This window comes from Myxine glutinosa, chromosome 10 (genome assembly GCF_964187855.1).
Source record: "Myxine glutinosa chromosome 10, kmMyxGlut1.1, whole genome shotgun sequence".
Classification (NCBI taxonomy): Eukaryota; Metazoa; Chordata; class Myxini; order Myxiniformes; family Myxinidae; genus Myxine; species Myxine glutinosa.
Genome location: NC_136270.1, coordinates 37,357,812 through 37,375,976, shown reverse-complemented (window position 1 = coordinate 37,375,976; position 18,165 = coordinate 37,357,812). Strand labels below are relative to the sequence as shown.

General features: G+C 46.2%; 1 protein-coding gene across 4 annotated transcripts in view; it reads right to left on the bottom strand.

Moving 5' to 3' along the window:
* Positions 1–18,165, bottom strand: part of LOC137434463 (ATP-dependent translocase ABCB1) — a 202,411-nt gene that overhangs the window by 94,270 nt on the left and 89,976 nt on the right. For all 4 annotated transcript variants that reach the window (XM_078785560.1, XM_068127478.2, XM_068127482.2 and 1 more), the window contains 4 exons: positions 13,095–13,286; positions 6,554–6,725; positions 4,657–4,781; positions 4,385–4,556 (listed from right to left, as the gene is read on the bottom strand). In XM_078785560.1, coding sequence (XP_078641686.1) covers positions 4,385–4,556; positions 4,657–4,781; positions 6,554–6,725; positions 13,095–13,286 — 661 coding nt within the window. The remainder of the gene's footprint in view (positions 1–4,384; positions 4,557–4,656; positions 4,782–6,553; positions 6,726–13,094; positions 13,287–18,165) is intronic.

The window sequence follows — 18,165 nt, the reverse complement described above, 5'->3', positions numbered from 1 at the left end:
GAAATTTGATGGAGAGGTTCCGTGTGCGTCTGAATCAGTTGGCTGGCATGACAGCTTTGCAGTGGTCCATTGGATTCAGATGAGACTGACTAATATATATATATATATATAATATATTTATATATATATATATATATATATATATATATATATATCTATAATTCCAGTAATCTCTGTGTGTGTGTGTGTGTGTGTGTGTGTGTGTGTGTGTGTGTGTGTGTGTGTGTGTGTGTCTGTGTGTCTGTGTGTGTGTTTGTTTGTTTGTCTGTGACCGCTGTTTCTCGACAACCACGGGTCCGATATACTTGAAACTTGCCAGGTATATTGCTGGGGACCCGAGGATGTGCCTTTTCAAGGTTTGAAATTAATCGGACAAGTAGTTACCGAGCTATGTCCAAAAAACGATTCAACCAATCAGAGAGCAGCGAGCTATCACGTGTGCCGAACGTGCCGAACAGACTCTGCCTCGGACGGCACATTTGAGAGCGTATTCATTTATTTCACGTTGGCAAACTATGTTGCCGTTAAACTATGTTTTAAAACTAATTAAAACTAATTTGCGATTCATCGTAACTGCGATTTGCGACCTTCCGGACAGTGAAGACTGCACTTCCGGCAGCCAATCACAGAACGCGTTATTGCGTAGGCGTGGCCGATGTGAGAGCGAGCCGAGCCGAGCGCGTGCGCCATTACGGTTCGTAATTCGATTTCTTCCGGAGAAAATAATAATTTCTCGATTTCTTATGCACATTATTTCTCCCAATTCAGTCAGAGCGAAGGGCGGAAGCGAAGAGCGTTGTTTTTTTTGTTTACGGGCGTACGGGCGGGGTAGAGCGTACGGGTAGCGTTATTTTTTTTTTTTGGCAAGGAACGGGCACCCACGTACGGGCATGCCCTAGTATATATAATTAAATTAATGTACAGGCTTATAACTAATTGACATATGTGGGAAAATTGCATACCCAGACCAGGAATCAAACGCAGGTCCTCTGATGAACCGTACCAGTGCTCTGCCATCTGAGCTATCTGGGCGACCCTGACTGAGCATGAAATTTTCCCACATATAATTGCCATTCTCTTTCTGTCAATGCTTCCGGAGCAATCGCTGCCAACCATAGGAGCACCAACGGCCTGAACACGAGAGGGTCTTCCTCCAATGGGGGAGACAAATCCATGTCCTCTATTAAAATATCACTGGGGGCATAGAAACACAATCTACTATAAATGGATGAGGTGTGTGTGTGTGTGTGTGTGTGTGTGTGTGTCATACTTTTTTTGTCTATTAATTACCTACGTCTATTAATTAATTACATACATCGATTAATAACGTACTATGGAAATGTACCTTTTAACCCTTTAGACTGCTGAGACCCCTTCGAAGACCATTTAAGATCATCAAGACCCCAAAGGTCCCTAAACACCCAGAGGATCTAAACTCCCAAAGGACGCAAAAGTCCCAAAGGACGCAAAAAAGGACCTGGACACTCTACTCTGGACATGCTGCTTCTGCTTTCTCAACAATGGATGGAGGTCCTCAATGCCAAACAGGAAATTAGAGCAGTCTCCCTTGACATATCACGTGCCTTCGATACGGTCTGGCACCCCGCTCTGCTCACCAAACTCTCCCCTTTTGGTATCCATGGAAATCTCCACGCATGGCTGGTGGACTTCCTCTCTAGTCGTAGTCAACGTGTGGCCCTGAATGGGTTTCTCTCATCTCCTCTTCCTGTTCAGGCTGGAGTTCCCCAAGGCAGTGTTCTGGGCCCTGTGCTTTTTCTGGTCTTCATCAATGATCTCTCTGACTCTCTTGAAAATCCTCTCTATCTCTTTGCTGATGACTCTACTCTCTGTCGCTCCATTCTCAGATCGGCAGTCTGCAGCCTCCTCACTCTCTGCAGACCTAGACAAAATCACAGACTGGGCAAACAAGTGGAACATGTCTTTCAATCCTGACAAATCTCACACTCTTACGATGTCTCTCCAAAAAGACCGACTGGACAACCCTCCCATCCACTTTCTGAATAATCCTCTCCAAGAAGTTCTGTCACTCAAGCTTTTGGGTCTCACTATCTGCCATGATCTTTCCTGGGAAAACCACATTTCAAATCTGGCCTCCAAAACCAGTCGCCAACTGGGCATCCTCCATCGTGCGAAGTCCTTCCTTGGCAAACCTGAGCTCCTCACCACATACAAGGCTTTCATCCGCAGCTCAATGGAATACTGCTCTCCCCTCTGGGCTGGTGCTCCTGCCTCACACCTAGCTCGTCTTCACGCTGTTGAAACCAAAGCATTCAGAATCATTGGAATCTCCCACGATGAAGCTAACTCCAAGGGCCTCTCACTCACTCACCGCAGGCAGGTTGGTGGTCTTTCCGTCTTCTACCGACTCCTCTCTGGCCTTGCCCCCCCCAGCTCTCTCTGGGATCTGTCCCGCAAATATTCCTACAGGTCGCACAAGATCTGCCTGCAACCCTCTTATGGTTAAACTGCCAAAATCAAGACTCTCTGCTCACCTTCACTCCTTCATTCCTCTTTTCTCCCACCTCTGGAACAAACTCCCTCACTCTCTTCAATCCCACTCCACCCTCCAGGTCTTTAAAACTGCTGTTCACCACCAACTCTTTTCTTCCCCATCCAAAACCTTGATCTTTTCTACCCCCGCTAATTTCACCCCAATTCCACTTTTTTGAAATACCAACTTCTGTCCTGGAAGTCCTTGGTGTCCTTGTGTTTTATACTTCTCCCTCCCCCCCCCCCCCTTCCCACGCCTCCTCCCCCCAAGCCCTCTCCCTTCCACACATCTCCCTGCTCTCAAATGTTGTGTTTGTGTGCTTCCCCTTCTCTCCCCATCTTGTCTTCCACTCCCGCTTTTTATATATTTTGTTTGTCTGGTTGATTTGTTTGTGAAGTAAATGTTAGCTCTTTCACGAGCCTCGATTCAGCATACAAAAAAAACAACAAAAAAAAAAGTCCCAAATGACCCAAAAGACCCCAAAGGCTCCTAAATACCCAGAGGACCCAAAAGACCCAGAGGATCCAAAAGTCCCAGATGACCCAAAAGACCCCGAAGGCCACTAAACACCCAGATGACCCAAAACACCTCGAAGACCCAAAAGACCCAGAGGACCAAAAATACCCAGAAGACCAAAAATACCCCGAAGATCCAAAAGACCCCGAAGACCCAAAGACCCTTAAAGACCAAGAAGAACCAAAAGCCCCTGAAGACCCTGAATACCCAAAAGACACTGAAGACCCTGAATACCCAAAAGACACTGAAGACCCTAAATACCCAAAAGACCTTGAAGACCCAAATGGCTCTGAAGACCCAAAACACCATGAAGACCCAAAAGACACCGAAATGGTCAAAGATGCCTACCCCTCTGAAACGACGTGTGGTGAGGCACGCGGAGCATGCAGAGTCATGCTAGTACTGTATATATATATATATATATAAATAGAGCAAACGTATATGGTTATGTCGTTATGTATGTCGTTATGTATGTATGTATGTTTATATGCGACGAAAACGTCTTCTTATACTTCAAATAAAATTAACACCCTCTTAATTACGTTTAGACTGCTGAGACCCCTCAGACCTTTAATAACCCTTTAATTCCCCCAAGACCCTTAAGACCACCAAGACCCCTGAAGACCCAAAATACCCTTGAAGGCCCAGAGGCTCAAAAGGACCCTGAAGACCCAAATGGCCCCGAAGACCCAAAACACCCCGATGACCCAAAACATCCCGAAGACCCAAAACACCCCGAAGACCCAAAACACCCCAAAGACCTAAAACACCCCAAAGACCCAAAACACCCCAAAGACCCAAAATACCTCAGATACCCAAAAGACCCTGAAGACCCAAAACACCCCTAAGACCCAAAATTCCCCAAAAACGCAAAACACCCCAAAGACCCAAAATACCCTTTAAGTCCCAGGGGATCCAAAAGACCCTGAAGACCCAAACGACCCTGAAGACCCAAAAGATCCCGAAGACCCAAAATTCCCAAAAGACCCAAAAGACCTAAAACACCCCGAAGACCCAAAAGACCCAAAAGATCCAAAATACCCTTAAATACCCAGAAGAACCAAAATACCCCAAAGACTCTTAAAGACCCAAAGGAAATAAAAGACACTTAAGACCCAAAAGCCCCTGAAGACACTGAAGATCCAAAAGACCCTGAAGACCCAAAACACCCCAAAGACCCAAAATACCCTTAAAGGCCCAGAGGATCCAAAAGACACCAAAGACCCAAATAGCCCTGAAGACCCAAAAGACCCAAAAGACCCCGAAATGGTCAAAGATGCCCATCCCTCTGAAACGACGTGTGGTGAGGCGTGTGGAGCGCGCCGAGTCACGCTAGTATATATAAAAGAAACTTACCTCAAGGATATTCCCAACAGTGTAATTATCTGTAGTCACAAGCTCTCCCCCATACCAAAATGCAAGGGCATAGGAACCATAAATTAAGAAGAAAGTGAAGCCAATTGAAAGGTTTGTTGTGATGGCCTTCTTGATCCCAACAGCTTTCGCTTCATTCAAGTTTTTGTTGTATCTGCACAATTTTCAGACAACATGAAAGGCAATCAGAAAATGTAGATCCTGAATGCGGGAAAGAGTGATGAAATAAACGACAGTGTGGTGCATGCTCTCACCTTTCAATCTCCTTATTCTGTCCTCCAAAGGCAACTACCGTTCTAATGCAACTGAGGACCTCTTCCGCAACTGCCCCTGCTTTTGAGTAAGCCTGCAGTTCCTTATTGGTGAATGCAGTCAAGATCTGCATGAATGCATCAGATATGAAAAATGGGATATCCATTTTGTTACAATAAGTATTTTGTCTAAGATTAAAAAAATTGGTGAATCACTATACAGGAAAATAAAATCCTTTTGACAAACATGTCCAGTTGTTATTAAACAAACTTTTCATAAAACACTAAAAGTTGCAAATTATTCAATATTTTAATCAATAATATATATATTTTTTGTATGCAATGTGACAGGGTTCGATACAATTCGATAGGGTTCCACGTGAAGTCGTGACATGGGCATTGAGGAAGTTAGGAGTGGAGGAATGGTTGATCAGAGAGAGTAGTGATGGCAATGTACAAAAGAGTGCGCTCAGCTGGAAGGATGAAGGACGGGAACAGTGGTGAGTTTGAGGTGAAGGTGGGTGTGCATCAGGGGTCGGTACTAAGTCCACTACTATTTGTAGCTGTGATGCAGGTGCTGGCTCGGAACGTAAAGGAGGGTTTACCGTGGGAGTTGTTGTATGCAGATGATCTGGTGTTGATTGCAGAAAGTATGGATGGACTGAAGGAGAAGATGAACAAGTGGAAGGAATGTATGGAGACAAAAGGTCTGAAGGTGAATATCGGAAAAACGAAGGTGATGGCAAGTGGTAAAGCATGTGGTGAGGTGGAAAGAACTGGGAAGTGGCCCTGTGCTGTGTGCAGGAAGGGTGTCGGGGTGAATTCCATTCAATGTACAATGTGCGCTGAGTGGGTTCATCAAAAATGTAGTGGTTTGAGAGGGTCATTAACCAGTATGGCAGCTACATTCAAATGTAAGGTGTGCACAGAGGGAGCTGCAGATGGAGGAAATGTTGAGTTGGATCTTGGAGACGGTGTGAAGCTGGAAGGTGTGAAAACATTTTGCTACCTCGGAGACATGCTGAATGGAGGTGGATCAGACTCAGCAACGGTTGCTGGAGTGAGATGTGCATGGAAGAAGTTTCGGGAACTGAGTGGTGTGCTGACGAGGAGGGGAGTGTCGTTGAAGCTGAAGCGAAAGGTGTATGCTGCATGTGTGAGAAGTGTTATGATTTATGGGCGCGAGACATGGGTAATGAACGTAGAGCAGCAACGAAGGCTGGAAAGGGTGGAAATGCGAATGGTTCGATGGATGTGAGTATCGTTGAGAGAGAGGAAGACAAATGATGAACTGCGAAAGATGATGGGAATAGAGGCTGTGAGTGATGCTGTGAAGAGAAAGTTTGAGATGGTTTGGTCACGTGTTGAGGAAGGATGAAAGTGACTGGTTGAGAAGAGTGATGGAATGTAGAAGGAAGTAGAGGATGGGGAAGACCGAGAAAGACTTGGCTAAAGATGGTCGAAGAAGAAATGCGGGCCAGGGGGTTAACAAGGGGAGATGCAGAAAATAGGGCAAAATGGAGAAGATTGTCATGGGGACCGCAAGGCTAACCCCCGCTCTTGCAGGGAAAATGGCCTGAAAATGCCTGTTGTTTTATTTGTTTTATACAATGTAAGCTCATGCAAGAGCAAGATGGCAGCGAGCAAAAATGAAGTGTACCGACAATGAGGCAGTGGGGCCACAAGTGGACTCAATTTGCCATTTGAATCACTCGAGAGAAGATTGGAATTTGATTGAAGCTCACACACCTTAAAAGACAGGTATTGCCCCCTTAAAACGTTAAAACAAATTCTTTGATACTTTCGAAGTAGCTGTCATCCCAATCTTATCCTCCTCCAGGATCCCATTTAGTTCATTTGCCAGCTAGTTTTCATGTACATTTAACAATAATATTTTCACCTTGGACCAGAGGGCAGCAGAGATGGCTAATAGAGGGCTTATGGCCACGATAACCAGTGTGAGCTTCCAGCCGCGCACGAAGCCGATGACAAATCCAGATACAAAAGAGGACACATACTGTATCAGCAAAGCCACCTTGTCACCAATTCCTTCACTGATCTTGTTGATGTCACTGTGAGAACACAAAATATCACAGGCCAGGGTTCATACTTGGATGTTTATTCATGCACAGAGACAGGAGCTTTATCACTGATCAGTTTGTAATCTGTTAAGCCCGCATACCCGAGCTGATGTGACGCAACAAGACCGGCTGCGACGAATCTTGTACAATCCCATTTTGTTGTAAAAACTGCCGCACACGACATGACTGTTGATGACTTTATTGAAGGAAAACAAAATGGCGATGCAGAAGAGATGCAGGAAAAGGATGCGAGAAATGCAAAGCAATGAGACTGCTGCTCTGACACCAGTGCCGGTGCTTCCATCGCCTACAGGGTGCCAGGAGAAAGAAGTGGCTGTTGGTAAAGCCCGATGTGGAAAGAAGATGGCTAAGGGAGCATTGAGCAATTTGCTAGTGGAACTTGCTGCTGAAGATGAGCCCTCTTATGGTAGCTTCACATTCACAAGAGATTTATTACACGCAGGTGTAATCCGGCTACATACCTACGAGTTGTGCCTCTTTCTCTTCTGACCAAAGGTCTGCCGTATAGACACGATGACCGAAAGTCACTGATAGCTCAAGTTCGATTGGGCATTACATTGTGCCGTGTCCATGGTCATTGTCGATCTCCACACGCTACACGTCGATGCACGACTGTTGCCGACAACTCGTCATAAAAGTTGAGCATGTTCAAGTTTTGCGATGATCGCCAATGGGCCTGAAAACCTTGTGGAAGAAGGTCGTCAACCACCGCACGTGACATGATTATCAAAGACTTTCAGAGACGAAACTGTCGCAAATGGTCTTGTTGCATTGCATTGGCTAGAATGCGACAACATTTCGGCAATGAGTGACAAATATTGGTTAAAAAGAAACTAAAGCTCAGGTTCCTTGTCATTTTTAGTTTCCCTTTCTTCTTATCTGGTTATTAGACGCCTGGTGTTGGCTTAGCGGTTAGGGTGTTGGCTTAGCGGTTAGGGTGTTGGCTTAGCGGTTAGGGTGTTGGCTTAGCGGTTAGGGTGTTGGCTTAGCGGTTAGGGTGTTGGCTTAGCAGTTAGGGTGTTGGCTTAGCGGATAGGGTGTTGGCTTAGCGGTTAGGGTGTTGGCTTAGCGGTTAGGGTGTTGGCTTAGCGGTTAGGGTGTTGGCTTAGCGGTTAGGGCGTTGGCTTAGCGGTTAGGGTGTTGGCTTAGCGGTTAGGGTGTTGGCTTAGCGGATAGGGTGTTGGCTTAGCGGTTAGGGTGTTGGCTTAGCGGTTAGGGTGTTGGCTTAGCGGTTAGGGCGTTGGCTTAGCGTTTAGGGCGTTGGCTTAGCGGTTAGGGTGTTGGCTTAGCGGTTAGGGTGTTGGCTTAGCGGATAGGGTGTTGGCTTAGCGGTTAGGGTGTTGGCTTAGCGGTTAGGGCGTTGGCTTAGCGTTTAGGGCGTTGGCTTAGCGGTTAGGGTGTTGGCTTAGCGGTTAGGGTGTTGGCTTAGCGGTTAGGGTGTTGGCTTAGCGGTTAGGGTGTTGGCTTAGCGGTTAGGGTGTTGGCTTAGCGGTTAGGGTGTTGGCTTAGCGGTTAGGGTGTTGGCTTAGCGGTTAGGGTGTTGGCCTAGGGGTTAGGGTGTTGGCTTAGCGGTTAGGGTGTTAGCTTAGGGGTTAGGGTGTTGGCCTTGCGGTTAGGGTGTTGGCCTTGCGGTTAGGGTGTTGGCTTAGCAGTTAGGGTGTTGGCTTAGCGGTTAGGGTGTTGGCTTAGCGGTTAGGGCGTTGGCTTAGTGGTTTTGGTGCTGGCTTAGCGGTTAGGGTGTTGGCTTATCGGTTAGAGTGTTGGCTTAGCGGTTAGGGTGTTGGCTTAGCGGTTAGGGTGTTAGCTTAGGGGTTAGGGTGTTGGCTTAGCGGTTAGGGTGTTGGCCTAGCGGTTAGGGCGTTGGCCTAGCGGTTAAGGTGTTTTTTTTTTTTTTTTTACAAGATCGAGGCTCGTGAAAGAGCTAACATTAATCACACAAAAAGTCAAACCGACACACCAAACGCAAAAAATAAGGGGAGCGGCAGACAAGATGGGGAGAGAGGGAGAGAGGAGAGGGGAAGGACACAAACACAACATTTGAGAGCAGGGACAACGTGAGAAATGTGGGAGGGGGAGGGCCTTGGGGGAGGTCGGAGAGGTATAAAACATATGAACACTGCAAGGACTTCCAGGAAAGAAGTTGGAATTAAAGAAGAAGAAAAAAGTGTATCTGGGGTGAATTGGCGGGGGTAGAAAACATCAAGGTTTTGGATGGGGGAAGATAAGAGATGGTGGTGAACAGCTGTTTTAAAGACCTGGAGAGAGGAGTGGGATTGAAGGGAGTGGGGGAGTTTGTTCCAGAGGCGGGAGAAAAGGGGAATGAAAGAGTGAAGGTGAGCAGAGAGCCTCGATTTTGGCAGTTTAACCATAAGAGGGTTGCAGGCAGATCTTGTGCGACCTGAAGGAATATTGGGGGGACGGAGCACAGAGAGAGCTGGGGGAGCAAGGCCGGAGAGGAGTCAGTAGAAGACAGAAAGACCACCAACCTGCCTGCGGTGAGTGAGTGAAAGGCCCTCGGAGTTCACTTCATCGCAGGAGATTCCAATGATTCTGAAAGCTTTGGTTTCAACAGCATGAAGCCGAGCTAGGTGTGAGGCAGCAGCTCCAGCCCAGAGGGGGGAACAGTATTCCATTGAGCTGCAGATGAAAGCCTTGTATGTGGTGAGGAGCTCAGGTGTGCCAAGGAAGGACTTCGCACGACGGAGCATGCCCAGTCGACGACTGGCTTTGGAGGCCAGCATGGAAATGTGGTTTTCCCAAGAAAGATCATGGCAGATAGTGAGACCCAAAAGCTTGAGCGACAGAACTTCTTGGAGAGGATTGTTGAGAAAGTAGATGGGAGGGTTTTCCAGTCGGTCCTTTCGGAGAGACATTGTAAGAGTGTGTGATTTGTCAGGATTGAAAGACATGTTCCACTTGTTTGACCAGTCTGTGATTTTTTCCAGGTCTGCAGAGAGTGAGGAGGCTGCAGACTGCCGATCTGAGGGATGAGGAATGGAGCGGCAGATAGTGGAGTCATCAGCAAAGAGATAGAGAGGATTTTCCAGAGAGTCGGAGAGATCATTGATGAAGACCAGAAATAGCACAGGGCCCAGAACACTACCTTGGGGAACTCCAGCCAGAACAGGAGGGGAGATGAGAGAAATCCATTCAGGGCCACACGTTGCCTTCGACCATAGAGGAAGTCCGTAAGCTGTGAGTGGAGATTTCCATGGATACCATAGGAGGAGAGTTTGGTGAGCAGGGCTGGGTGCCAGACCGTATCGAAGGCACGTGATATGTCAAGTGAGACAGCTCTGATTTCCTGTTTGGCATTGAGGACCTCCATCCATTGTTGAGACAGCAGAAGCAACATGTCCAGAGTAGAATGACCTGGTCTGAATCCAAATTGATGATCAGAGATCAAGCCATTGGAGAAGAGAAAGGATTTGATATCCGAAGCAATGATGGAATCCATGACTTTGCTGATAATTGGGAGCAGGCTGATTGGTCTGTAGTTGCAAGGATCTGTTTTTGCACCTTTTTTGTGTAAAGTGGTAATGTTTGCTGATTTCCAAGATGCTGGCAGATGACCTTGAGCAAAAGAGAGGGTGAAAAGAACAGAGAGAGGGTGAGATAGAGCTGCAGAGCAGGATTTTAGGACCCGTGGGCTGATGCCGTCTGGTCCAGTTGCAGAATCAGAGTCGAGGTTTGACAGAAACTTCGCCACCTTGTCAGGAGAGAAGGACACAGAGTCCAGGAGCAGTTGGGTTCGACTGGGAAAGGTGGGAACAGAGAGAGATGGGTTTGGGACACAAGATTTTGAGGCAAACACAGAGTTGAGGCATTCGGCTTTGTCACGTGCGGTGTCAACTGTGTAGCCATTTTGCTTAGTGTTGGCTTAGCGGTTAGGGTGTTGGCTTAGCGGTTAGGGTGTTGGCCTGGCGGTTAGGGTGTTGGCTTAGCGGTTAGGGTGTTGGCTTAGCGGTTAGGGTGTTGGCCTAGCGGTTAGGGTGTTGGCTTAGCGGTTAGGGTGTTGGCTTAGCGGTTAGGGTGTTGGCTTAGCGGTTAGGGTGTTGGCTTAGCGGTTCGGGTGTTGGCTTAGCGGTTAGGGTGTTGGCTTAGCGGTTAGGGTGTTGGCTTAGCGGTTAGGGTGTTGGCTTAGCGGTTAGGGTGTTGGCTTAGCGGTTAGGGTGTTGGCTTAGCGGTTAGGGTGTTGGCTTAGCGGTTAGGGTGTTGGCTTAGCGGTTAGGGTGTTGGCTTAGCGGTTAGGGTGTTGGCTTAGCGGATGGGTGTTGGCTTAGCGGTTAGGGTGTTGGCTTCGTGGTTTTGGTGCTGGCTTAGCGGTTAGGGTGCTGGCTTAGCGGTTCGGGTGCTGGCTTAGCGGTTCGGGTGTTAGCTTAGTGGTTTTGGTGCTGGCTTAGGGGTTAGGGTGCTGGCTTAGCGGTTCGGGTGCTGGCTTAGCGGTTCGGGTGTTAGCTTAGTGGTTTCGGTGCTGGCTTAGCGGTTAGGGTGCCGGCTTGGGATCTTAGGATCCTGAGTTCGAATCCCAGTCGATTGCTGAATTAATGCCAGGGGGGTTGACTCAGCTTGTCATCCTTCCGAGGTCGGCAAATTGAGCACCAGTTCACTGGTAATTCCCTGTGTGTCGCAAGAGGCGACTAACAGGGTTGGCGCGGCAAGAAGGGCATCCGGCCATAAAACATTGCCCGAAAAAGGCCAACCCCCACTCTTTGTGGAAAATGGCCTCCAAAGGTGTTTCTTTTTTTCATATATATATATTGGAGGCTCCAGGCACGGAGTATGTAGCCTTCATCGAGGCCAGGCCTTAAATAGAAGAGAAGAAAATTGTATGATGCAAAATGTATGATGTTTGTTTGTGAGAAAGAGATTGAAGCTCGCCCGCTAGCTGTAGTTTGAGTGAGACAGAAATAAAATTCAGCAATCCTGACATTGAGAGTGTAAGATGGTTCCGGGCACCACTTTAACGCTCCTGAGTCCGAGAGGTAGTACCACTCTGAACGGTTGCTGCCTTCAACCTACTACCTAAGGAACCGGTCCAACTGGATGAGTGTTTTTTTTGGAGACACCATCTCCTTACTGGATGGCCGTTGGCTCCCAGGGCGAGCTCATCCGCCCTTTGACAGGTATTGTTTTTAGTCCTTCGGGGTGTCACAGTCACCCTCCCCACTGGCGAGCCAGTGAGGGTAGCCAGTTTAGTCGTCGACTGCCCGACCAGATATGGTCATTACACTCTGGTTTTATGCCCACCTTTTTTGATGCCCACTGCTTCCACCTTTGTGGTCTCAAGAACTCATCCAGTGTCCAAGACATATTTTAATATCATGACTCCTTCGCAAAAGCATGAGGACGTCACCGAATAGAAGTACTGCTCTACATGATTTGGAATTTGATCTCAGGAAAGAAGTTGGTATTTCAAAAAAGTGGATCTGGGGTGAAATTAGCGGGGGAAGAAAAGATCAAGGTTTTGGATGGGGGAAGATAAGAGATGGTGGTGAACATCTGTTTTAAAGACCTGGAGGGATGAGTGGGATTGAAGGGAGTGAGAAAGTTTGTTCCAGAGGCGGGAGAAAAGAGGAATGAAGGAGTGAAGGTGAGCAGAGAGTCTTGGTTTTGGCAGTTTAACCATAAGAGGGTTGCAGGTAGATCTTGTGCGACCTGTAGGAATATTTGGCGGACAGAGCACAGAGAGAGCTGAGGGAGCTAGGCCGGAGAGGAGTCGGCAGAAGACGGAAAGACCACGAACCTGCCTGCGGTGAGTGAGTGAAAGGCCCTTGGAGTTAGCTTCATCGCTGGAGATTCCAATGATTCTGAAAGCTTTGGTTTCAACAGCGTGAAGACGAGCTAGGTGTGAGGAAGGAGCACCGGCCCATAGGGGAGAGCAGTACTCCATTGAGCTGTGGATGAAAGCCTTGTATGTGGTGAGGAGCTCAGGTGTGCCAAGGAAGGACTTCGCACGACGGAGGATGCCCAGTCGGCGACTGGCTTTGGAGGCCAGCTTGGAAATGTGGTTTTCCCAGGAAAGATCATGGCAGATAGTGAGACCCAAAAGCTTGAGTGACAGAACTTCTTGGAGACACTTGCCCAGTATTTTTAATCCCTCCCACTAGATGTCAGCACAGCAAAGGGGTAATTTATAACAGAAGATTACAATTGGAAAATCGACAACTTGTACCAAACCATTATAAACCCTATGGTAGTTCTCTACATTACTTGCACATATCAAGAGGATGTACAATAAATGATACATCTGCCTACGGTAATCCAGACTTCAAGCATGGCAGCAAGCACATCTATTTATTGGCTACGAGCTGTAAAGAACTTCAGCAAAGTGCGTACTCAGTGAGTCTTGTGTTGAGTTCTCCGAGCGTGTTGACGTCGAACCAGCTCAAATCCTGCCGCATAACAGCATGGAAGAACGTTTGGCGGAGGCGCCGTGTTTGCCGAGCAGCCGCACGTTCCCAAAAGCATATCTGGACGAAAGCCACAATCAAAATAGCTGAACCGATGCCCACGTAGTAGTATGCATAACTGTGGGAGAGGAAAATATGAGCTTTGACGGACTGCACCAATAATGATAATAATAATAATAATAATAATAAAAACAAGTACAGATACATTCAAAGTACACCGCCCCCATGCCAAATAATTAAATATCCTGCAGCGCGGCATTGCCGGGGTGCCTCCAGCACCCGGCAATACCGCAGTGCAGCTCATAGAGGCTGCATTGGGAGGGAGAGGTGTACAATTATAATTGATTGATTAATTGTATAATTAAAATCAATAAAAGATTATCACAAAATATTTTCTGAATCAATTGGCTAATAGCATAACTAAACCACCAGTGCTTCATCCGAAGATGTATCTTTTAGAAATTTAATTAAATAAGTCATTAATAAAAAATAAAAAAATTAATTGATTAATCAATAAATAATTCATCGATTAAATGATTAATCAATAAATCCAAAATATCCTTGATAGCCACATCACTTGGACACTGTCATGTCCAAATATTAGCTTCCCAGCTCAAAAGGTGCCTGAGATATTGGCCAAATGAGAAAGAAAATAAATAAATGATTAATAATGAAAATAAATAAATAATAATCATAAAAAAATTAAACTATTAATCAATTCAGTCATACAACACGTAAACCACCACCATTTCATCAGAATCTGTAACTTTAAAAAAATAATTTTTTAGTCATTAATCCGATAATTAAATAATTAATCGATTTATTGATTAATTGATTAATTAATAAATCAAAAATAGCCTTTGCAGCAAATCACCTGGTCATTGGCATGTCCAAATATCAGCTTCCTAACTCAAAAGGTGCCTGAGTTAATGGTCAGAAGAGAAAGGAAATTTGATTAATTAAATAAGTACTTAATTAATCGCTAAAAATTCAATAACTCCTCAATCAATTGATTAATCAAAAAACAAAAAATAGCGTTTTTGAAAAAGGACTTGCTCACTATTGTGCCGAAATTTCAGCTTCCTCGCTGAAAGGATGGCTGAGATATCGCCCGGAAAAACAAACAAACAAACAAGAAAACAAGAAAGCAAGGAAACAAACAACCAGAGTGAAAACTGAGTACTCCCTTTCAGTGTGCGTCACTGCCGAGCCCCCTTCGGTGCCCGGCAGTGACGATTTGCAATGCCTGGAGATGGCATAGGAAAGGTGCGGTGTACAACAAACAACCAGAGTGAAAACTGAGTACTCCCTTTCAGCGTGCGTCACTGCCGAGCCCCCTTCGGTGCCCAGCAATGACGTTTCGCAATGCCTGGAGAAGGCATAGGAAAGGTGCGGTGTACAACAAACAAACAGAGTGAAAACTGAGTACTCCCTTTCAGCGTGCGTCACTGCCGAGCCCCCTTCGGTGCCCGGCAATGACGTTTCGCAATGCCTGGAGATGGCATAGGAAAGGTGCGGTGTACAACAAACAACCAGAGTGAAAACTGAGTACTCCCTTTCAGCGTGCGTCACTGCCGAGCCCCCTTCGGTGCCCGGCAATGACGTTTCGCAATGCCTGGAGATGGTATAGGAAAGGTGCGGTGTACAACAAACAAACAGAGTGAAAACTGAGTACTCCCTTTCAGCGTGCATCACTGCCGAGCCCCCTTCGGTGCCCGGCAATGACGTTTCGCAATGCCTGGAGATGGCATAGGAAAGGTGCGGTGTACAACAAACAACCAGAGTGAAAACTGAGTACTCCCTTTCAGCGTGCGTCACTGCCGAGCCCCCTTCGGTGCCCAGCAATGACGTTTCGCAATGCCTGGAGATGGCATAGGAAAGGTGCGGTGTACAACAAACAACCAGAGTGAAAACTGAGTACTCCCTTTCAGCGTGCGTCACTGCCGAGCCCCCTTCGGTGCCCGGCAATGACGTTTCGCAATGCCTGGAGATGGCATAGGAAAGGAGCGGTGTGCAACAACCAGAGTGAAAACTGAGTACTCTCTTTCAGCGTGCGTCACTGCCGAGCCCCCTTCGGTGCCCAGCAATGACGATTTGCAATGCCTGGAGATGGCATAGGAAAGGTGCGGTGTACAACAAGTACAGATACATTCAAAGTACACCGCCCCCATGCAAAAAGACAATCTGATAGGCTTTTCAAATAAATAAATTTAAATAAAAAAAAAGATATATATATATATGTGGTAAACAATTCATGGGATTGGGTTTTGTGCAAAAGCAAATTTGATCAAAGATACAAGAAAGAACAAAAATATGGTGATAGACTGATGGTAGGGAATGTATTATCAAAGATGGCAGGGTAAACAATCTTTTAATTTATATTCTTCGTATGTTTATAAACACTGTGATAAAGGTTTATGAATAAAGCAACCGTTATATGCAGTCACAAGCATTTATCAACAAGCAGGGATGTATAATTGGTCATGTGACTGGTAAAATTATCTTTCATTATTTGCCTGCTGCCCCGACAGGGAATGGGTGTAATTGCTTCTTTTTTTTTCCTCCCTCTTCTTGTTTGCTCTGTTTTGTAGGAATAGAACGTTCAATTCATTATCATTTTAATTGAGTGGTGATTTGGCATATTAAGGTTGAGAATAACTGGGTAATATGGAATCAAGTATAATTTTTGGATACTAATTAGTGGATGGAGCGCAAGCTATGCCAGATGGCACGGGGGTGGTAGGGGAGAGTGGAACCAGCATATATGGCTCATCTGGATCCGATGCGTGCTCCGAGAGGATTGGCAAATGGCCTGTATTGTTGTTCAATTTGGAGAAGAAAACGGTACCCGTTTACATTAGCAATTGCTTCTATTCGGTGAGTATCCGGAAAGTACACCCATTGCATCCTCATGTGACCACTATGGGGTATTCTGGGAGACCAGGCATGAATTGGATCGTGAACCTACAATGTTTAATTCAAGTGAACCATCCATTGAAATTGAATGCATACAAGGATGTAAAATGCAAAAAAAAAGATGACATCCAGCAAGACTGACATTTTGAAATTTCAAGCATGTTACACTTAGAGTTGCTGGCACGGTATTCATTTCAATGGTCCTTAAATCTACTAGAATTTACTCCTTTGTGCAATATGCAAGTCCCAAATTCCCTCTTCACTAATTAAAACAAGAATTTCCTCTTGTAAATAGTTTTTTTTTTCTCTCCTTATCTTGGAGTTTGAAGCTTTTGAGCTCTTATTAGAACAACAACAACAAACGACATGCATTTTAAGGGCATTTTCCCTGCTAGAGCGGGGTTTAGCCTTGCAACCTCTTATTAGAAGAGTTACAATTAAATGCTGGTTGCTAACTGTATAGAAATTACTGCTGTATTCTATACATAACTATAGCGGGAGTACCAGGTGTTGCCGGGGAACGGGGTGGGGGGCAGAGGGGGAAGGCAGGAGAGGGAGGGGTGAGGAAGGGAATGGGGGGAGTGGAAGGGGGAGGGGAGAAGGAGGGGAAAGATATACTACATATACATCTCTTGGGGGGGAGGGGTGACTTTGATAGGCCCCTCCGATTTGGGGGGGGAGGAGGGAGGGAAGGGAAGGAGGAAAAATTTACCCATGCAAAGAGTGCTTCATAACGTCAATGTTGCCCAGGTAAAAAAGGAAATTGTAATACCCACTGCCACCACCACCAGGTGGCGCTACACGGTACACATTTACATAGAGAATTGACGCACCTCTCCCGGTCCCGTCCCCCACACCCCCGCATGAGGCCGCGGCCACATAGCCTATGTTATTACCCCCCAGACAAAGTTGTATTTGTATTTGTACCCCAAATAAAGTATACAAGTGTTTATAGATGGAGTACCCGGCATTGCTCAAGCGAAAAAGAAACATTAACATATTTGGAATGAGGGCAAATATAATGGAAAAGCAATTACATCCAAATCAGAATCCATCACAAATGTCAAATCATCATTTTACCTTTTTGTTGAATACATGCGGCTGAATGTGTTGTACATCACGTTTCTGAGTTAAGTTTGATGACGTTCAGAAAGAAGAAGAAGAAGCCTTACCACCAACTTCGACTGCTTCCGGAATTATTGTATAATTTGTGTTCAAATGTCTGGTGATTGATTTGTATTTATTTATGCGAATGTGTACTTGTATATAACTCTCATTATTCAAAAAGGCTTCGGTACTATAGAGCGATTTTTTAAATATCCAGAAAAACGAACTTGGGGGGTGGGGGGTGGAGGGGGGGAGTGGGCGAGGATACAAAAATCCTCCCTCCTTATGATACAAAAACAAACTATCGGGGAAGGATAAACTTGAAACTTGGAAAGAGTTGGGCTTGTGGAGGGTTAATGGGGGTAGAAAATATCGTAGTTTTGGATAGGTGGTGATATCACATGGTGGTGAACAGCTGTCTTGAAGACCTGGAGGGAAGAATGAGATTAAAGAGGATGTGGAAATTGGGTCCACAGGCCGGCAAAACAATAGGAATGAAGATTGGAGGAGAGCAACGCTTCAGGATTTTGGGAGTTTCAGAAGGGGGTTACAGAGAGAGAGAAGAGAGGAGAGAGGAGAGAGGAGAGAGAGAGAGAGAGGAGAGAGAGAGAGAAGAGAGGAGAGAGGGGAGAGAGAGAGAGAGAGAGAGGAGAGAGAGAGAGAGCGCAGAGGGTGCAAGACCAGAAAGGGTGCGGTAGAAGACAGACAACCGACCTGTCCGCAATGTGAAAGTAATAGGCCCATAAGCTCAGCTTCATCGTGAGAGATTCCAATGATTTTGAAGGCCTTGGTTTCCATGGCATCAAGCTGAGCAAGGTGTGAGGCAGAGGCACCAGCCCAGAAGGAAGAGCAGTACTCCATCAAGCTGCGGGAGAAGGCCGTTTTGGTGAATAAGAGTTCAGGTGCGCCAAGGAAGGAATTTGTATGATGGAGAATGCCCAGTCGGAAAATGACTTTGGAGGCCAACTTAGAAA